The sequence below is a fragment of the Cydia strobilella genome, chromosome 19 (assembly GCF_947568885.1).
Source record: "Cydia strobilella chromosome 19, ilCydStro3.1, whole genome shotgun sequence".
Lineage (NCBI taxonomy): Eukaryota > Metazoa > Arthropoda > Insecta > Lepidoptera > Tortricidae > Cydia > Cydia strobilella.
The window spans coordinates 5525839-5545282 of record NC_086059.1 but is presented as its reverse complement, the minus strand read 5'-3'; the positions used below and the strand labels follow the sequence as shown (position 1 = coordinate 5545282).

The following is a 19444-nucleotide window of genomic DNA, read 5'->3' as shown; positions in this document are numbered from 1 at the left end:
GCTTGCTATACAACAAATTGATGAAATTTAATGTAATGTTTTAATTGTAATATCTTTAATTGTGTACAACAAATTGTGTCAAAATATTTTCAAAAATGTTAATATCCAGAGAGGAAAATGAGGACTACGTTTGTATGAAAAGGCTATTTCGCGCGGGTCCTTCACTTTCGTCTTAACGTTGGGTCAATAAAAATTAGTTGAAGGAAAACTCGTACTCGTGGATGGTTCATTGGTTTGTCCGATCACTCTATATTTATCATCTCTAATGTACCTACCTACCTAACCTTCTAACCTAGTCCTGAAAACACCATTTTGCTTAATGATGATGTAATTGGGAAGATGACACGTGTTTAATTTTATAACAAATTCCAATTTAAAATATACTTATAAAAAATTAATAACTTATTATATAGTATTTTACAGACTCGAAGGGTAAGTACCTACTACGCTTTGTCATTTCAATACGATTTTGCGAGATTTGGCGTTTTCTGGTTATAAATTATATGCAGATGATCGCGTTTGAAAAATACTATACAGTAAAGCGGACACTAAAAAAATATAGAAAGAAATTGTAAAAAATACAAGATCTCTAAGTTTTTAAAAAATTAGATATTTTTAGGGCTCCGTACCTCAAAACGAAAAACGGAACCCTTATTGGATCACTTTGTTGTCCGTCCGTCTGTCTGTCTGTCTGTCTGTCTATCAAGACCCTTTATCTCGGGAACGCGTGGAGGTATCGATTTGAAATTAAAACCATATAGGTAGGTACAGTACACTAAAATCTACCTCATCTAAGTACCTTTAAATGGATACCTAATAAATTATCTCGAAAGGCATAAAAATTAAAGCTGGTAGAGCTTTTTCACTTTTATCTAAATAATTACTACAGCCAGCCCATTTCCCCCTAATGCTATTACAATAAGGTATTAAAAAATTTATTATCAACCTGAAGAAAACTATAAAATATCTATTAGAGGCAAAGCCAGTCTGGAATTTTCATAGCTAGCGCGCAGCAGACAGTATTTTACTCTGGAGTATCTACGATATTTATTTATTATGACACGGGGCTGTAATCACAGCCTGCAGAGGGCGGAAAGGCCAAAATAAAGAAATCCCTTCCCGGAGGCGGGAGCCCTACATAAAGAGCCCTCACGCCCCCAACATCCTTCCAACACCAAATAAAAGACCAGCACCTAGAGACGCAACCGAAAAATCCAGGCTCTATAATTATGTTCAGCTCCCAACCGATGTACCGGCAAGCCAATTTAAATTTACTGCGAACGCCGCACGTGTACCACAAAATGAAATCCTACTACCGCACAGAAACACGCACGAAACAAAACCTAGAAAAACACCGCTGGCGCCACCCCTTAGATGCTAGTGGCTGCTTCCTCGAACCACGCCTGTTTCCGAACGCTACCCTATCCGTCTCCCTCCCGCCCACAAAGTGAAGTATTCTCCCTCTCGTTCTGTCCCGTGATGTCGTTCGAAAGCTTAGCGTTTTTGGTCAGTACGCGTTGAGAGTTAGCGCGCGTAGGAGCGTTGTCGCCGCGCTTATCGTCGCGGGGTGTCAAGTGAAGTGCCGTGTAGAGGTGCCGAAGTGGCGGGATTCCTTGCCGCGGGTCGGGGGGCCCATGCCCCCTTTCACCAGCACCACATTGGTAAAAGTTAGTGTTCTGTGTCTATGTCAAATAAAAAAATGTGAACTGTGTTGTGGTTGCGATAAGAAGTTTTTTTTTGTTTTACTGATATGTGTCGCATCGGGAGACTAACAGCCGTTTAGTCACTCACTATTGTATATTTAATCAAATCCTTTATTGAATATAAAATAAAATATAAATAAATCATCTAAACATATTTCATAAATCACCTACCTAAATATTACTGAACTACCTTAGTAACAGATTTTAAACACACTTCAATGCCAAGAGAAGAAAAACATAAATAATTATACACATAGAAATTACGCAACAATCTGACGCAGATGAGCGTTTGACATAAACATCATTGAAAACAACAAAAAATGCGCGAAAAATTTACAACTCGTTTTACCTGTAATTGTGCACTAAGTAAGTATTGATTGTTAAGATAAACAATACTGTAAACTTAAATTTATAAAAACAATGTTGCTTATGTTATACCTATATTAGGCCTATAGGTTCGCACGCGAGGCCTAATATAGCGACAAATTCTATCGAACTTCAGGGTCATAACAAATATGATACAGACAAATTTATTACTACATTGACAAGATGACAAATGGAGATAAATGATTTACTTTATGATTAATGTATTGTTGATAGTAATTTTAAAAGATTTACAGGTAAAATCGATGATACCTAATATGCTTGAGTTATTTGATCTCTACCTGTTTTGAGGTAAATTTTAAAGTATTATTAAATCAATATATTAAAATGAGGATAAACTAATTGTGTCCCTGTTAATAATGTCTAGATAGTGGATGAGGAAAAATACAATCTGACTGCCGTAAATTTAAAACTAATAGTTTAAACGACTCTACCCGACTACCATAGCGAGTTTTAGCGAGCTATTCTTGGTATTGTTATCTTTTATATGCAAATTATTATACCATTTTCTATTCGTATGTTAGACAATGTTTTGAAATCTCTATGTAGTATAAGTCTGTCGTCAGACTTAATAAATAAATAAATAATTGGTACATTATAAAAACCACAAAAAATATGTATTACACTTAGATATAGATCTGATGGACCATCAGTTTGTTTGCCTCAATTCTGTAAATAAATAAAATAAATGAATAAACCTTATTCGCCGTTTTATAAAAATTATGCATTTAAAAATAAATACTGTCATTGTGTATCCATTATTACCAAAGCGGATCCTGGCCTCAATGCAAATGGAAAAACACTAAAGGGGCCCACTGAGTATCAGTCCGCCGGACGATATCGGCCTGTCAGTTAGAACAAAAATTTGACAGTTCCGAACAACTGATAGTCAGTGGGCCCCTTTAGATAGAGGAATTGTAATCATGGAACATTACAATTTGGTAAAAATATAACAATCAACTATAGTAAAGCACCTCCAAATGTAATTGTTTTAAAATACACGTTGTTGGTTCTGTTGATGTGAAACATTAGGCGGCCGTCGGCTATATATATACCTAGGTAGGTACTTACTTAGGGATATAGGGATATAATCTAAATTCTCTAAAACTCTTAAGAAGAACATATTTATCTCTATCAGCGTGTTTAAAATACCACAGTATGGATTTTGCCGTGTCACATTTAACATTTTTTTCTTCCTCGCGTTGTCCCGGCATTTTGCCACGGCTCCTTACATTAAATTTAAAATAATGTTATAACTTTACTGCACAATATTATTTAGACAATATTATAAGGAATGACACACATAACTGTAACCACAAATCTGTATGATATGTATATAAATGCATAAACTTAATAATAAGTATTGACAATACATGAACAAAAACGGTACAGGTAAACGTTAACCTAAGAAATCTAAGTAACCGGTCGTTGATGTCTTTTCCTCAATGAAGTTTTTTGTGCGATAGAATATTTTTTATGGCTCAATTTTTTTTTATAAAGCATTTAATTCAACAATCATATCAAGTATAAAGGTATTATAATCTTTCGTTCAGTATGTAGGCATAATATAACAAGTACCTATCGGGCCTAATATGGTCGCGATATAGTCGCTTGTCGCTATGGATAAAAATGCGACACTACACTAAACACGCAGTTGTCAAAAGGTGACGGTTGTGTTATGGCGATAAGTGACAATGATTGCCATCATCATAGCCGTGCTGCAACTATTAAATGTTAATGTAAATATATGGAAGGTGTAGACAAACAATAATTATAGCACTGCCACACTCATACATACACGTATTTATTTGAATTAAAACGTACGTGTTTTGTCACTTTTTTGCCTATAATGATAAACGAATATAATTATGGTTAGGTTTAAAATAAGTGTAAAAGCCATAAATGTTTTTTGCAAAAACATTTCGCTGGTGGATCGGCGGTCTTATTTCTGTACATTTTTTTTATTATCATAAAAGTCCTTGCATCATAAAAAGCCGGGGGTAGAAGGCTGTTATTAACTTTGCCGTCGCAGTTCATTATTATAACTATTACCTGTAAGACAGGAATGGCCAAGCTGGGTCATGGGTGCCTTCAGAAATAAAAAGCGATTTTTGCAAAGATATAATTATAAGTATCATCAATATCAGTTTGGTTCTTCAGATTTTACCAAATTAAAAAAATCTATTCTTTTATAAAAACATGCACGAATGTTCTAAAACAGGAGGAGGTTAATGTTGAGATATGGCAATTTTTTAGGTAGGTTTACTGATAATTCTGAGCGCTGTCGTCTGATATTTTTTTTAACAAAAAGGATAAAGTCAATTTTTTCTAATTTCATAAAAGGGACTCAAATGTTAGCGACCACCCGCCGATTGCCGATTAAAAATCCACAAAACAGCAAAGATTTGTATAATAGAAATCCCATCGTGTAAATACCATTGAAATAAATAATTCATTAATTTATTTCTGTTAGTTACCGCTAGGTGTCATCACGTATTAAACTAGCTTTTTGATTTTCAAACGTACCTATAATTGAATTTGTTAATGAATGTCGTTACATTGTATTCATTAATCATATATTTATAAAAAAAATGCTGTTTATTTATTTTAAAGACTTCACTTTTTAAAATGGAAATGCTGGATTTGTTGATAAAAATACAAAAATCACTATATGTATGCCTTTCACATTTGAGGAGTTCCCTCGATTCCTCATGGATCCTATCATCAGAACTCGAGCTTGGCAAAAATGTTTCTTGAAAACCCAACTTGCTTAACAAACATAACGAAGAGGACAAATCGCCAAACGTGAACTATGCGTCATTGAAAAGTTCTGTTCTGATCATCATCAGCAGTTCCACTTCAACAAATGACACTTTTTAAAATGGAAGTGCTGGATTTGTTTATAAAAATACAAAAATCACTATATGTATGCCTTTAACATTTGAGGAGTTCCCTCGATTCCTCATGGATCCCATCATCAGAACTGCGTTTTGGTAGAAACGGGACCAATCTGTATGTATATACTTACAATCAAAAAAATAATTTTCAAAATCGGTCCAGAAATGACGGAGTTATGGAGTAACAAACATAAAAAAAAAACAACCGAATTGATAACCTCCTCCTTTTGAAATCTTGAAGTCGGTTAAAAAGACAGAATCCCTAGTGTAAATTACATTCGATCGATAGTGACGTGCGTTCGCATTTGCGTTATGTCTATTTTTGTATGGGATTTTGAACAGCGCGCCAAGCGGGATGTTCTGGAAACTCTACGTCCCATACAAAATGACAACGCAACACGTCACGTCACGCTATCGAATAAAATTTACACTAGGGGTCCAGTTCGATTGCCTAATCTACTACCGTCAAACCGCGCAACTATAGTCGAGTACTACAAATATGGCCCACAAATTCAATACGCAATTAATTATAAATATCAATGTTCTTTTTGGATTTGCCCGAGTTTTTTCTTCCATTTATAAACATATTGAGTACTTATATACTAGGTTTAAGGTTCATAATACATATGTACATAATTATTTATGCAAGATTTTTTTCTTTCTAACAAGGTAAGATAATGGGTTCTTTATCTAAAGCAATAAACGCTCTGATAAAGTTATAAATAAAATAAAGATAAATTTGTCGCATGACAAGGATTGCGTGACCAATTGTGCTAGGCCTGCTATAAACGGTTTGTTCTATTGTTATGTCTTACTGAGTTCATCGAATAAACTGTTTAACTCCTGATAGTTACACACTAATTCAAATAACTACAAATGGCTATAATCCGAAAACATAATGTACTATCTATTTCGAACTGGAACAAAAAAATACTATCATGAACATTGTTAATATACCGGGTGTTTTCTGTAACAGGAGCATTAAATTAAACTGTAGGCTGTACTCCTCAAACTGACCAACATTTGTTCAGCAACTTTTAAAAATAACTTGTGTTTTGATTTCTATTACACTTTAAAGTTTATTCTAAGACGCAATGTATTGCAAAATTTGTTATGTTTAAAGGGTGACAAGCAACGTCAAACACACAGATGGCAGCGTACATTGAAAATAATATTTAATTAGTATGAAAAAGATATAATCTAAAAAATTTATAATTTTAAAAAGTTGCTGAATAAATGTTGGTCAGTTTGAGGAGTACAGCCTCCAGTTTGATTTATTGCTCCTGTTACAAGAAACACCCGGTATATTTGAACCTCTCATCCATCATCATTTAGTAGTAGTTGTCGTAATTGTCGTAAAACACTTTATTGTACAAAAATCAAAACAAAACAGGAAAAATAACATTCGTCAATTCGTCATTAGTACATAGGCTAATTCATCCCTTTAAGGGATCTCTTCCAGTTAACCTTTCAATACTGTAAAAACGGCGCAAAAAAGAAACGTAAAAGTATCTAGTTTAGGTACTTATAATAACCTAGAATATATGTGCATACCATGACCTACAATAAATATATACATATACATACAACTAAATACATATATGTGTATTCTATAATACATACCTATTACATATATACAAAACCTACAATTAATACCGCACACATCCTTTAAATTAAGTTTTGTCTGATAGCCATATGTGTCGGTCCGATTGACACTGTCGAAGAGAAGATGGTATAGAATTCCATAATTTGAAGTAAACCGTGAAGGGCTTATCGTACGAACGGTGTTTGTGAGGTGGAATGCACAGAGAGATTCGCACTGGAACGGAGTCGGTGCCCGCTGCCGTCTGCTAAAATTTAAATCTCTCCGAGAGATAAGGAGGGGTAGAGGGAGGAAACAGGACATTGAAGAGAAGGGAGAGTACATGGATGTCTCTACGGCTATAGATGAGCAGCCACTTGAGCTGGGAGCGGAAAGATGCAATGTGGTCGAATTTACGTAGGCCAAAGATATATCTGATGCACACATTTTGCAAACGTTCCAGCTTGCCAAGCAGTTCTTCAGTGAGATCTATAAAGGCGATATCCGCAGAATCTAGAAGAGGAATAAAAAGAGAACGTGCAAGCATTATTTTTGTGTGAATAGGGATGAAACTTTGGAGACGGCGAAGCGAGTACAGTGAAGCAAAGGGTCTCCTACTGGTTTCAGTCACATGGGGAGCCCAAGAAAGGGTCTGATCAATGACAATGTCTAAATTCCTGACGGTAGAAGAGAAAAGAATGTGTGTTCCATCGAAGACAACTTCAGGCCCTGTCATTTCAGACAGCTTTGAAATGAAGTGAGGACTCTCAATTAAAATTGCCTGTGATTTCTTTGCGTTAACCATAAGGCCAAATGATGATCATACCGTGAGTATGCGCGCGCACTGCTAGGTCCCGGCAGAATACCAGCGCTGCGGCAGCAATGCTGCAGCACATGCTGAGTCGGCGCCTTTTCGCGACTACACAGTCGTGACAAAAAAAAACTTAGTAGTTAGTAATTACTTTAGTATACTAAAGGTCCCAAATTATCTATGCTTGCCGCTGAGTAGATTTGCAAGTCATCTGCGTAAAGGTGATACGAGGAGAGGAGACATGTGATTTCATGATTCCATCTATAAAAAATAAGGAGAAAAGTAAAGGGGACAACACTCTACCTTGAGGGACCCCCGCGGTCCGTTCACGCCATGAGAAAACAGTATCCTCGACCATAACCCGCTGGCTCCTTCCAAATAGGTAACCACGAAACCAAGAAAGAGTTAAGGGGAGCAGATTGTAATTTCGTAAAATAGCGAGAAATACATCAAAATCCACGGAGTTGAATGCACTATTGAAGTCCAAGAGAACCAAAGCCACATGCACTATGCACAGGCTAGCAGGCTAGTTTAAGCATGTACTATGTACAGACTAGATACATTATAATATAGATACGGATAAAGGGTCAAAAATATCTATACACTTAATGTTTAAGCAATACGGTTATGTAGGTAGTAGGTACGCATATTTATGGCGCTTTGTCTGTGTCGATATTATATTAATTAAACCTTTGACTCTGTGTCTGTGTGTTTGGCTCAAGCGACGGTTGAGCACGTAGTTGCTTTTCAAATAGGTACCTATTTACCTAATTTAAATACGAGTATCACTCGAAATAATTCGATCAACTCCGAGGTCCTTTTTCAAAGACCGCCCGCGACCGCGAAGCGTAAATTACTTATATATTTCCAACAATGTACCAGCAGACAAAATAGTACATTGTACCAATGTACCATAAGCACCTGTTTGTGGTGAGATAATGAGTACGGACGACGTCAAAAATATGTAAACAATTTTGAACTTTATTATACAGTGATAAGGCGAAAATCGTCTACATTATTTTTGCAGTCAAAGTAAAAATCTCATTAGAGCGCCCGGATCCTTGCATTGCTAAATCGGTTCAGTGGTTTTAGCGTAATTGGAAAACAAACATACATCGGTTTTTAGTGTTTTTGCGTGCAAGGCGTGTGGTGGATAATTTAATTATAGGTAGGTAAATGTGGGCGACATGAGTACCTATGCATATTGTATACTAGTCTGTATTAAAAATCTGGACAAGTGCGAGACGGACTCGTCCACCTAGGGGTTCCGTACTTTTTAGTATTTGTTGTTATAGCGGCAACAGAAATACATCATCGGTGAAAATTTCAACTGTCTAGCTATCACGGTTCATGAGATACAGTCTGGTGACGTGACAGACAGACGGACAGCGGAGTCTTAGTAATAGAATAGAATAATGTTTATTCAGGCAACACATCATAATAGGGTCCCGTTTTTACCCTTTGGGTACGGAACCCTAAAAACGCAGCTCATGCATGGCCCATTTTTTGTCTCTTGAAAATTCCGTACCTATCTTAAGGCCTAATGTGAATTATCCCTCTCATAAGCCAAATAAAGTAACATTTCTTTTGTTTAATTGTTTCCTCAATCAAACGAAATTCATCCCCATATACTATATACAACAAGATTTAAATAAAAATTAGAAAATTTGCTATGGTGAGCCTTACGAGGCTATAATTAGTTATAAATCTGTAATCCATATAATCTATGTATTTTGCTTTTCATTTTGAAATAATTTAATTAAAAAAAACACAACTCGTGCATATTTTCAATCGACATTTTGTTGACATTATCTTAGCCTTTGTCACTTGTCACCGTGTATCGACAAGTATACGAGAAGTTATAAGTTCGAAAGTTAGATGTCCAATCCATAGCGATAAATGATAATAACTCTACCACAATAGGCCGCATTACCATCGCATTACAAGGTTTTGGCATATCTAAGTAGCAAAGTAAACTTTATTACAACCAAAGATAGATATAACTCCGTAATAGATGGATACAGTCTAAGGAAAAAACGTGATCAGATGGCGCCATTAGCTTTGGCCTACTCTTGTATAGAGGGCGTTGACGGTTTCGTTTGTTATTTATAATTTTAACGCATATCCGTTAAAGAACATGGGTCAAAATCATATAAAAATAATTAATGCAAATAAAAAAAATCATTTATCCATATTTAAATACATTTTAACGTATTTTTATAAATCTTCCTTTTTAGTTTTAAAGTATGTCGATAGATGGCAGTGAATTTACAGTGGTTACAAAATTTACTATGACAGTACCGCTCTATCTTATTATATCCTCTTTGTTACAACTATAAAACAAGTAAACCAGATTTTTCGTATAAAACTTTACATTTATCTATTGAAAATCGGTAAAAAAATGTAGCCTTTGTCATATAGCTTGCTAGCTATAGTTGATTATTCGTTTAGGCAGTTGTTTCGACGGTGACTGCACAACAGTATTTAATTTACATAGGTATTTACTTAGACTGTTAGAATTATAATCCTTTCCATAGTCTGGTAAAAATACTGGTCTTAAAAAAGGTTGGTTCACAGTTAAAGACGTTAAAGTAGGCTTAGTAGTCCTTAGTCTCGTTGGCCTTAACAGAGTAATAGTCATAGAAAGTAATTTAATTTGTTCTTAGAGAGTAACATTACAGTCCTAAGCTGATCACTAAATCTATGAGATGACGATTACTTATCCCTTTACTTACTTGATAATCAAAAGGTAGGTTGGCTCAAAGTCAAAGTAGGCTTAGTAGTAATGTCCCGTTGGCCCTAACAGTCCTAAGCTGATCACTAAAGCTATGAGATAACCAAAAGGTCCCTTTTAAGTTACAGCAAGCAAGATATCTTTGGCTTTTTTCCAAAATTAACAATAGAAGTGAAGTAACGTCCGCTAAATAAATCCGAGATTATCATATTATCCTCTTACTCGTATGAATAAGGTTTATTCCTTTATCTTATTTGTGTAAGTGACGATTTTGCAAATATTTTCTTTCGACAATTTTAACAGCTTATTGTAGTTGTCTATAAAGCTGGAGGTCTTGGGTTTCCATTCCGGTAAGGGTATTCGGTAAGAGCATCAATTCATCAATGTTTGTTCCTAATAATGAATGATCTGAAGAGGGGGCTAACGCAAAATTTTCCTTTTTATATTGAATTTTTACATGTTTTAATCACGGGCAAATGCCATGAAAAAAAATCACTCGTAAACTAGACTATATACGGTGGCTAAAAAATAAGTGCATTCCCGTTGCCAGGGAGGTTTTGGGATTATACTGAGCAACTTTACTTTAATACATTTTGGCTGGTCCATTTTCTATGGGAGGGTCTTTTTTTTTGCGATTTTGTGGTTGACCCCATAGTAAAAGTTGCTCAGTATAATCCCAAAACTATACTTTCAGAGTTCTTGAGGTAAAACGTTAAAACCCCCTCAATTGTCAAATCTTCCGTCGTAAGTGTCGCGCGGTGATCCTTTTCTTTATTCCTTTCCAATTTCATGGCTTTACGTGCCCTCCTAAAGACTTGTTCTAGGAATCACGATGAGATATCAATTTGATGTAGGTACCTGAGTACAAATGTATGCTTCCGGAGACCTATTCAACTTATTAGAAAGGCATGATGCATGTCAGCTGGCCACCATTACATATGTAGGTATATTTAGACACTTGTTGGAGTAGGTAGATGTAGACCTATTATGACCACGACTTGAGTTATCTGTGACGCGTCGAATATGTTCCTTGGTACAGTCGACTGACGTACCAGATGTACCAAAGTGGCCAGTGCTCCAAAATGTCTGAACATGCACTCTGTCGCTTTGAATATAGTGTCGTGTTCTAATGTGGATGTGTTGTTGTCAAGGTTTGTATCATATACCTATCATATCAATAACAAGTAAGCTTAGAGTGCTCACTCCATACTTAGATAAAAAAACCCATTTATAATCAGTTTTAAGCGAGCTTTGCGAATATTTATTTGTAATAAGCTAAGCAAGTTTTAAACTTATTAATAATGTTTTACCATACCGGCCCTACAAATTACTATTATAAAGTATTATAATAACTGATGTTAGCACTCTATGTTTACTTATTTCTCTATGATTCGGATGGACCCCATAAACTAAACCTGGAACTTTTGGAAAGGTCACACACCAAACGCGGCGTACTTATAGTTATTTAACTCTCGATCATAAACTCGTTCGTCCACTCTATGACAATCAAACAAAACTTTTACACCTCGCGTCGGTATTTAAAGATCCTTCGAACGCTGTTCTGGCCACAAACTGACATTTATTGGTTAAATTTATGAAGGTCTCAACGACGGTTTATGTTTAATACTCCATATTCAAATCTGAGTGTCCGATTGGTCGCGCGCCATTTCAGATCTACCCGCCTATTTTAAAAAGACTTACGCGCCATTAATTTTGTATATTTTGAAGCTTTTTTAAATTAGCAAGATAAAGATGCGCCTGAGACGTTATGAACGCGGCGGTGCGTGTGATTTTTCGGTAAAATTTACCGCTGTCGTGCTGTTTAGCCTTTTGGCTGGATAATAATAATAAGCTACACTGCTATCTCTGTTAAGAGGGCTTAACGAGCAAAGATGGTTTTAGAATTAAATATGTTCGTCACGTACTTAAGAGGTCTTTGAATATTATTTTATCTTTTAACGCCAAGGGCTTTTGGATTGTATTGGATCAGGATAACATTGGATATTGATTGCTAGTTATTTCAGCTGCTTGTTTTATTTCCTTCCATCGACCTATTTTAAAATCATTTACGAATTCCTCTTGGTAACACTTTGGTAACATTTATTTATATAACGAATAAAAATATCATAAAAAGAAAAATACCTTATGAACTAAGAAACCTAAATAAATCAAAAATTTAACACGCAATATAAAAACTACCGAAAGAGGTCATCATAGGTAGCCTCTGGTTGGATCCTAACAATTTTTGTTAATTATCTTGATATACATGCAAACTTCATTCTTCCTAAATGTAAAACGCGTCGTTTAGACCTCTATAATACGTATAAAGGTAGAATGTAGAAACACTGTATCTCAACTGTGACTCATGAATGCTCTCCGACTGCATGGCGATGTGCAGTTACCCTCACAGTCCATAATAGTTGTTTAAACAGTGACTAGGCACCCTAACAATTCAAGAAGTGAAGACGATGAGCACTAAACGAATAAATAAAAATGACTGTAAACATAAACACTGTAATGATTAATAATTCAGAATTTGATTTAATATGAGGCATTTTCTATGAAAAGGGACCTTATTGTCGATGGTGCTTACGCCGCACAGCGTCGCGCGGCATTGTATTTATATCGGAGAGTTGTTAATAATGACGTAAGCGCCATCGACTATAGGGTCCCTTTTTATAGAAAATATCACATATTTAAAATAACACTGTAGTAAGTTTTAAATTATAGCTACCAGCACTAGGCATAAATAATAGAGTACATAAATACATTCAGAAACAAGCACATAGGTACGAGTACGTACCCGGTAATGGCAAAATGCTAATAAAACTTTATTCACCAACTTTATCGATCGTAAAAGAAAATCCTATTATGTTTCTAGCGTTCAATGTTCTCGTTTCCTATGCCTAGCGAGCTAACAGTTCTCGGACCATCCAGTATAAATTGATCACAAGATTCGTAGAGCCAGTCTAAGCTAACTTTGCACCGATTTGAATAGAACAAAGGGAGAGTATCATTATAAACATATTTTCCCACACATCAGATTCCCACGTTTTGTCGTTGCAAATGCCATGCAGAGTTAGCTTAGTCTGACTCTAGCTACGTGACTCCTAATAAACGACATATTTTTAAAGGAATTTAGTGGTCATTGAGGCACTGCGTTATTGCAAAATCTGTGCAGAGTTACCTTGGACTGACTCTAAGCTGTGTGTGCTATTTAAAATGATAAGTCCCCATTTTCTTCCCTGGATAGTTGTATTATAGAATCCCAGCTGTTAGTTTATTAGATTTTTTTATTTTTTATTATCATATGAATCATAACATAAACTCATCAATGAATTAGCACCGGCCTACTAAAAATGCTCTATTAAGGGTCGGCTGCACCAAACCGTCTGTCACCGTTAAAGCGTTTGCTAAATTTTTTTGTATGGGAAGTTTCATAGTTCAAGGCCAATTGCTGTTGATCAGTCTGTCAAAAGTGGATGGTGCAAGTTGCAACTGGCCCTAAAACGTCATATTTCAAGACCGTCAGTAATTGTATTTTACCAAAATGCTCAAGAAAATGTTAATTGAAGGGGTATGTATGCATCTTTTTTTTTATATAAGTATTTATTTCTTTAATATTATAAAACAAATTTAAAAGATGTAATTCAGAGCAAAAATACGTTGTAGGCTGTTTTATAGAGTCAAAATCGACCAATACCACTTTGTCCCTTTCGTGCTCTACCTAATATTTGTGTTACGAATAATCGTGAAATAGCAATATTTTATTTAAATCCCCTATTTTATAGTAGGTAGTCGCAAAATAAAAATGCTTCAGTGGTCAACTATCCTCTAATCTAATCGAAACACACTAGTTAGCTCATAGACATAGTATATACAAGTAGTTATAGACACGCCACCGAGCGACCGGGGGTAAGAGAAAGAATATTCATATAAAATTGGGGCAGCATAGGACTTTTTCTCTTTCACTCTTATAAATTTCAGTATTTCGCCATCGCCTTCTACCTATGATGCCTCCCGGTCGGTGATAAGGACCAAGCATGGCACTATTTTCTCTTTCCTCTTAAAGGAATCGCAATAAGACTATCTTTCTCTATCAAAGAGTGTCAGGCCCTTGAGTTAGCTCGATATGTGTAGCTTGGTAAGCGGTGCTAATAAAACGCCAATGCCTGCTCAGCACAAACCATTTAAGTTATAGGTACGTAGGTACATGTGGATTGGTATGTTATCCTAGAGACTTTTCGCTCGATTAGAGAGGTTCAATAGCGATAACAGTACTACGTCGTGTAGGCATATATTGTAGTTACAACTTTGTAGTAGGCTTACTTGCTTACTTACCTACTTGATATCAAGACGCGATGTTGTGTGAGTAACATTTTACGTTTATATGTCCCACTGTAAACAGTTTATGAGTGTAACTAACTTTTCAAGTCAACGTCAAAACAGCAAAACGGGTGCGCCAAAGTTCACATAAAATTGCGACTTCGATTATTGGAAGTCCGAAAATGTTTGTTATATAATTTTATATCATAATGATCATTACTTGTAACTTGTCTTTGCGCATAACTATCGTAACACCAAATCATTCATGTTAATAATGTCAATCATAATAAATATCTGTAATACTAATGTTAATTTTCATATATTCTTTTAATATAACGATTTTAAATAATAAAATTTTATATCATATTTATTTTTTAACGTAACGATTTTAAGTAATAAAATTTTATATAATATTAATTTTAAACTTTACCTGGTTTTATTTATAAACTGTCAGGTATCTTGCATCCACACCACATTCAACTTGCTATCAAAAAGAAATACAAACCCAGAGTCGGGATAGGTACGACGACGAGCGAAGCGAAGATTTGTTATATACAACAAATTTGTACGCAAAAAAATTATGACAAATGATTATTATGATCAAAAAGCGTTATTATGAAAAATAATATGACAAGTAATGTTATGTGAGCCAATATGGACCCCAGCAAAACACTATACTTTTTAAGTAAAATGTTGCTATTTTTCTACGTAAACTAGATAGAGCGTGAAAAACATCTGCGACTTGGACCGATTATAACTCCGTAAAATATTAGCTTCGTTTCATAGTCTAATCAGCTACAGTATTAATAGCAGATGAAACAACGCGCGAGAAGTATCTGCTACCCTGGAATACATTTCCGAATAAATATAAAGTAAATATCTCCACAGTTCGTGTTCAAAAGTACAGTTTAATTGTTATAGATATAATTACATCTTTTCGTAAAGCTGTTAGACAATGGTAGATACTTTTGATGCGTAGTCTGTTCCGTTACTTTTGATGCTTAGGATACTGTATCGAATTTCCTCTTTCAAAATTCGATAAAAGTTATTATATTGTCAAATTTTGTGATCTAATCCTCTTAACAACATTTGCCTGGAAGAATAGTTCGGTAAATTTCTGTAATTCAAGGGGCAATCAGACACTAAGAAATAGCTGAATTGTTCTACCTATCGAGTGACATGAAGGTCTTCCGTTCGGCTGCCCAGTTACGTGTAAGCAAGATAACTATTAAAGAGAAGTGTAAACTTTGACACGGCAGTAAAATGCGCATAAACGTTGGACAATAACAGCAAGGAGCTAGCTCGTAGACTTTAAACACGTGCCATGGATACAATACAAGTATCATTGGGATGTTTATCTATTTTTAACTTTGGGAAAATAGGTTTTTATACTCATGATCTTATCCAAACCAGCAAAAACACTTTGTCACCAGATAGGATGCTATTAAGCATGGCAAACAAGACACTGAAGAAAGACTGTTCTAAATTTTATCTTCACTGGTTACATTTGGGTTATCTGTGATTAGGATCACTGATCGCTGTCTGTTACTAGAAATATTAGAATACAGTAATATTAAATTCTGATAGCAAAACTTAAATCATCATCATCATATCAGCCCTGTATCGTCCACTGCTGAGCATAGGCTACGCTACTTGTCCCGGTCCTGAGCTAATCTCATCCAGTAGTGCCTGGCTTCTATTGGCTCGTTGGGTGGACGACATTCGGAAGATTGCGGGTCACTTCTGGATCTGGATGAAAACTTAAAGATTTCCCTAAAACATGAAACCCTTGTTCACAGGACGTGGCGAAGCAGGCGGCGCGATGTCGTGTGCCGGCTGCGAGAAGCCGATCCTGGACAAGTTCCTGCTTCACGTGCTCGAGCGCGCGTGGCATGCGGCGTGCGTGCGCTGCGCCGACTGCCGCGCGCCGCTCGCTGACAAGTGCTACTCGAGGGACAACAAGCTGTTCTGCCGCAATGACTTCTTTAGGTGAGATCCTGGACAAGTCCCTGCACGTGCTCGAGCGCGCGTTGCACGCTGCGTGCGTGTGCGCTGCGCCGACTGCCGCGCCTCGCTCGCTGACAAGTGCTACCTCGAGGGACAACAAGCTGTTCTGCCGCAGTAACTTCTTCAGGTGAAATCTAGATACTTTGGTATAATCCTTTCTGATTTACTGATGATCAGGACCTGGGCGCTTAGCTAAAATACAATCCGGTCATGTCAAGTGGTCAAGTGACAAGTTTGAAATGTGTCTTTAAGCTTTTTTCGTAAACCAACATTAATTTCTAGTCAAGACCATGAAAACGGATGTTGTGTATGGAATAATCTATAAAAAATTACTTGTTGCTCTTGAGTGTACCCAATGTACGCATACACTAAAATACACCTGTGAGAGCAGCCTGCAAGCGGTGGTAAACGTTTCCGACCACCCTTGAACAAAAACTGCATACTAAATTGTTTAAAATTGTTAAATCGTAGGGTTTGGCGCCACAATTGTCAGTAAAAAAGTAATTCCATCGTAGGTCAGGTAACAGCGGAAAAAGGTTCACTTACCACTTCCGCCGCCTTGATGGTTTAATTCGTATGTTTTTCGTAATTTGATGAGTTCATTCGGCGACATTTCGGTCCTAAGTGATGTCATTTCCGTTTGCTTGACACCGCGCTATTAAATTTATGTTTTTTTTCTTAAACCAAATAACTCTTTTATAAACGCTCATGAACATGGGACACTGTAAATAAATTATATTTATCGCTCTCTGATCAGTGCTGTCCGGGAATTGGATAAGTTAATCTCAGTCACACATATTTCAAGATATAAAAGTCAGTATTTACGCTTTTAGCGTTGACAAACTCTGTTATGGTCTGCAAAAGATTACCTATAGCTTTAAGTCATGCACGGGGCACAAACAACCAGCATTTTTAATTTATTGTCCCCTACGCTCAGCCGTCACGATTTATTCTTTGCTTGGAGACTTTTAAAATAATTACCCATCAAAGACCGAAAGACTCTGCCCGCGGGCTATTGCAAACTTAACTTCGTTCAGCGCATAAAACATTCAGCCAGACATGAGATGCCATAAAAAAATTAAGAATACAACGAAGCAATCCAAAGACTGAATGAAATCATTTTTAAGATTAGCATTTAATATATTGTCTGTCTAACATATAAAGTCATTAGAAAGAGGCGCGAATTTTAAAAATCTGTAGCCAATCAAACGCGCTTCTAAGTTTTTTTTAAGGGGATCCCATGCCCCAATGACCTTCGATTTGAATTCCTTAGTTTTCTAATATTTTTTGTAGCCTATCATATTAACAGCAACGGATTTTAGAAATATAGTATCCAATATTTACTTCAAAGTTCATTGTTTTCGAAATATTTGGCATCAAAGTTGAACAATTTTAGGCCAAAAAACTGGTTTTCTGGCCATAACTTTAGTGTTAATTAGTTTAAAATTAAAACCTTAGACAAATTTTTAGAGACGTCTAAGACGAACCCAAATATGTAGATTTCGTATAAGTAAGAAGTTTCACAGCAATTGAGATACGAAAAAAGTGTTTTTTTAGACAATGTTTAAAACAATCATAAATAAATAAGTATTCATTTTTTTCACAATCCGGTAGACAAAAATGGAGATAAAAGATTGAAGAACCGATAGCCGCTTGTCTTATAATTCTATATGTAGTGCAAAAGTAGGAGATACGATTCAAAACTTGTCAAAAATCAATGAAAACCTCAGGTAGCCCCTTAAATTGCCTCCTGTTTTTGGTGATCACTGATCAGACCATAGACATAGTATAGTAGTTATAGACATGAAACCGAGCGACCAGGGGTAAGAGAAATACATATTCATGTATTGACAGGTTAATGTATGGCAGCATAATCCTTTTTCTCTTTCACTCTTATAAATTTCGGTATTTCGCCATCGCCTCCTACCTATGCTGCCATAACCCGACCATGAAAAAAAAACCCGGTCGGTGATAAGGACAAAGCATGGCACTATTTTCTCTTTCCTCCTATAGGAATCGCAATAAGACTATCTTTCTCTACCAAAGAGTGTCAGGCCTTTGGATCAGACTTGAAATTTCACAGGTTCAGGTTCAGGACAGGTTTGAAATTTCGAAAATTGTCGGTAATAGTAACATTCTGAAAATAACATCGCGGGTTACCAGCGTACAAGTTTATGTTTTATTCATATGGCCTCCATCGTTTATGCAAATGGAGCTGGTAATAATTCAAAGTGATGATAAAATAAATAAAAAAAGTTGCGTTCGCAGTGTGTTTTGTTGATTAGCGTAAACCACAAAGGCGAGCCATCAATATAACGACGATTCCAAATAAATAAATAAAAAATATTTTCAATATTCTGGAATACCTATAGTTTGGTGAGCCATTTCCGTTAGTAGAAAAAGGCAGCCAATTTAGGCGTGAAGGCTTGTCCCTTATCCCCCCCAATAGAGAATATGAATTTCGCGCCTTTTTCTACCGACAAAGTAGGTTTGCCAGAGTATATCTCCAAAATCCAAATTTAATATCATAGTTTCATTGTTTTATCTTCAATAATTAATTGGTCAAGAAAATAAGTAAAAATCTTTTTTTACTGCAAATAAGTACGTGCGAATCTACCTACTTCAAGTCGGCTACTTGTTTCAAAACTCAAGTTGGTCGTCAACATTGGGCAAGAGTCGAGACCTTAAGACACTTCTTGTCATTGGTTAATCGCATACACATGTAGTGCATAATTATTTACCATCGTTTTTCACGGAAACATACGAAAGTCTCGGTATAAAAAGTACTGAGCTTGACTGAAGTAGCATGACAAATACCAAAGATAGATATAACTCCGTAATAGATGGATACAGTCTAAGGAAAAAACGTGCCTCGAAAATCACGAAAATTTGACTCTCGATCAGATGGCGCCACTAGTTTTGGCCTACACTCGTATAGAGGGCGTTGACTGTTTCGTTTGTTATTTATAATTTTAACGCATACCAGTGAAAGAACATGGG

The 19444-nt window shown here is 36.0% G+C and overlaps 1 protein-coding gene across 1 annotated transcript in view; it reads left to right on the top strand.

Annotated features, from left to right (window-relative positions):
* The first annotated feature begins 1004 nt into the window (after nucleotides 1-1004).
* Nucleotides 1005-19444, top strand: part of LOC134750213 (LIM/homeobox protein Lhx1) — a 91636-nt gene continuing 73196 nt past the window's right edge. The window contains 3 exon segments of the mRNA XM_063685348.1: nucleotides 1005-1587; nucleotides 1590-1667; nucleotides 16237-16426. Of these exon segments, the coding sequence (XP_063541418.1) occupies nucleotides 1230-1587; nucleotides 1590-1667; nucleotides 16237-16426 (626 nt within the window). The 5' untranslated portion in view covers nucleotides 1005-1229.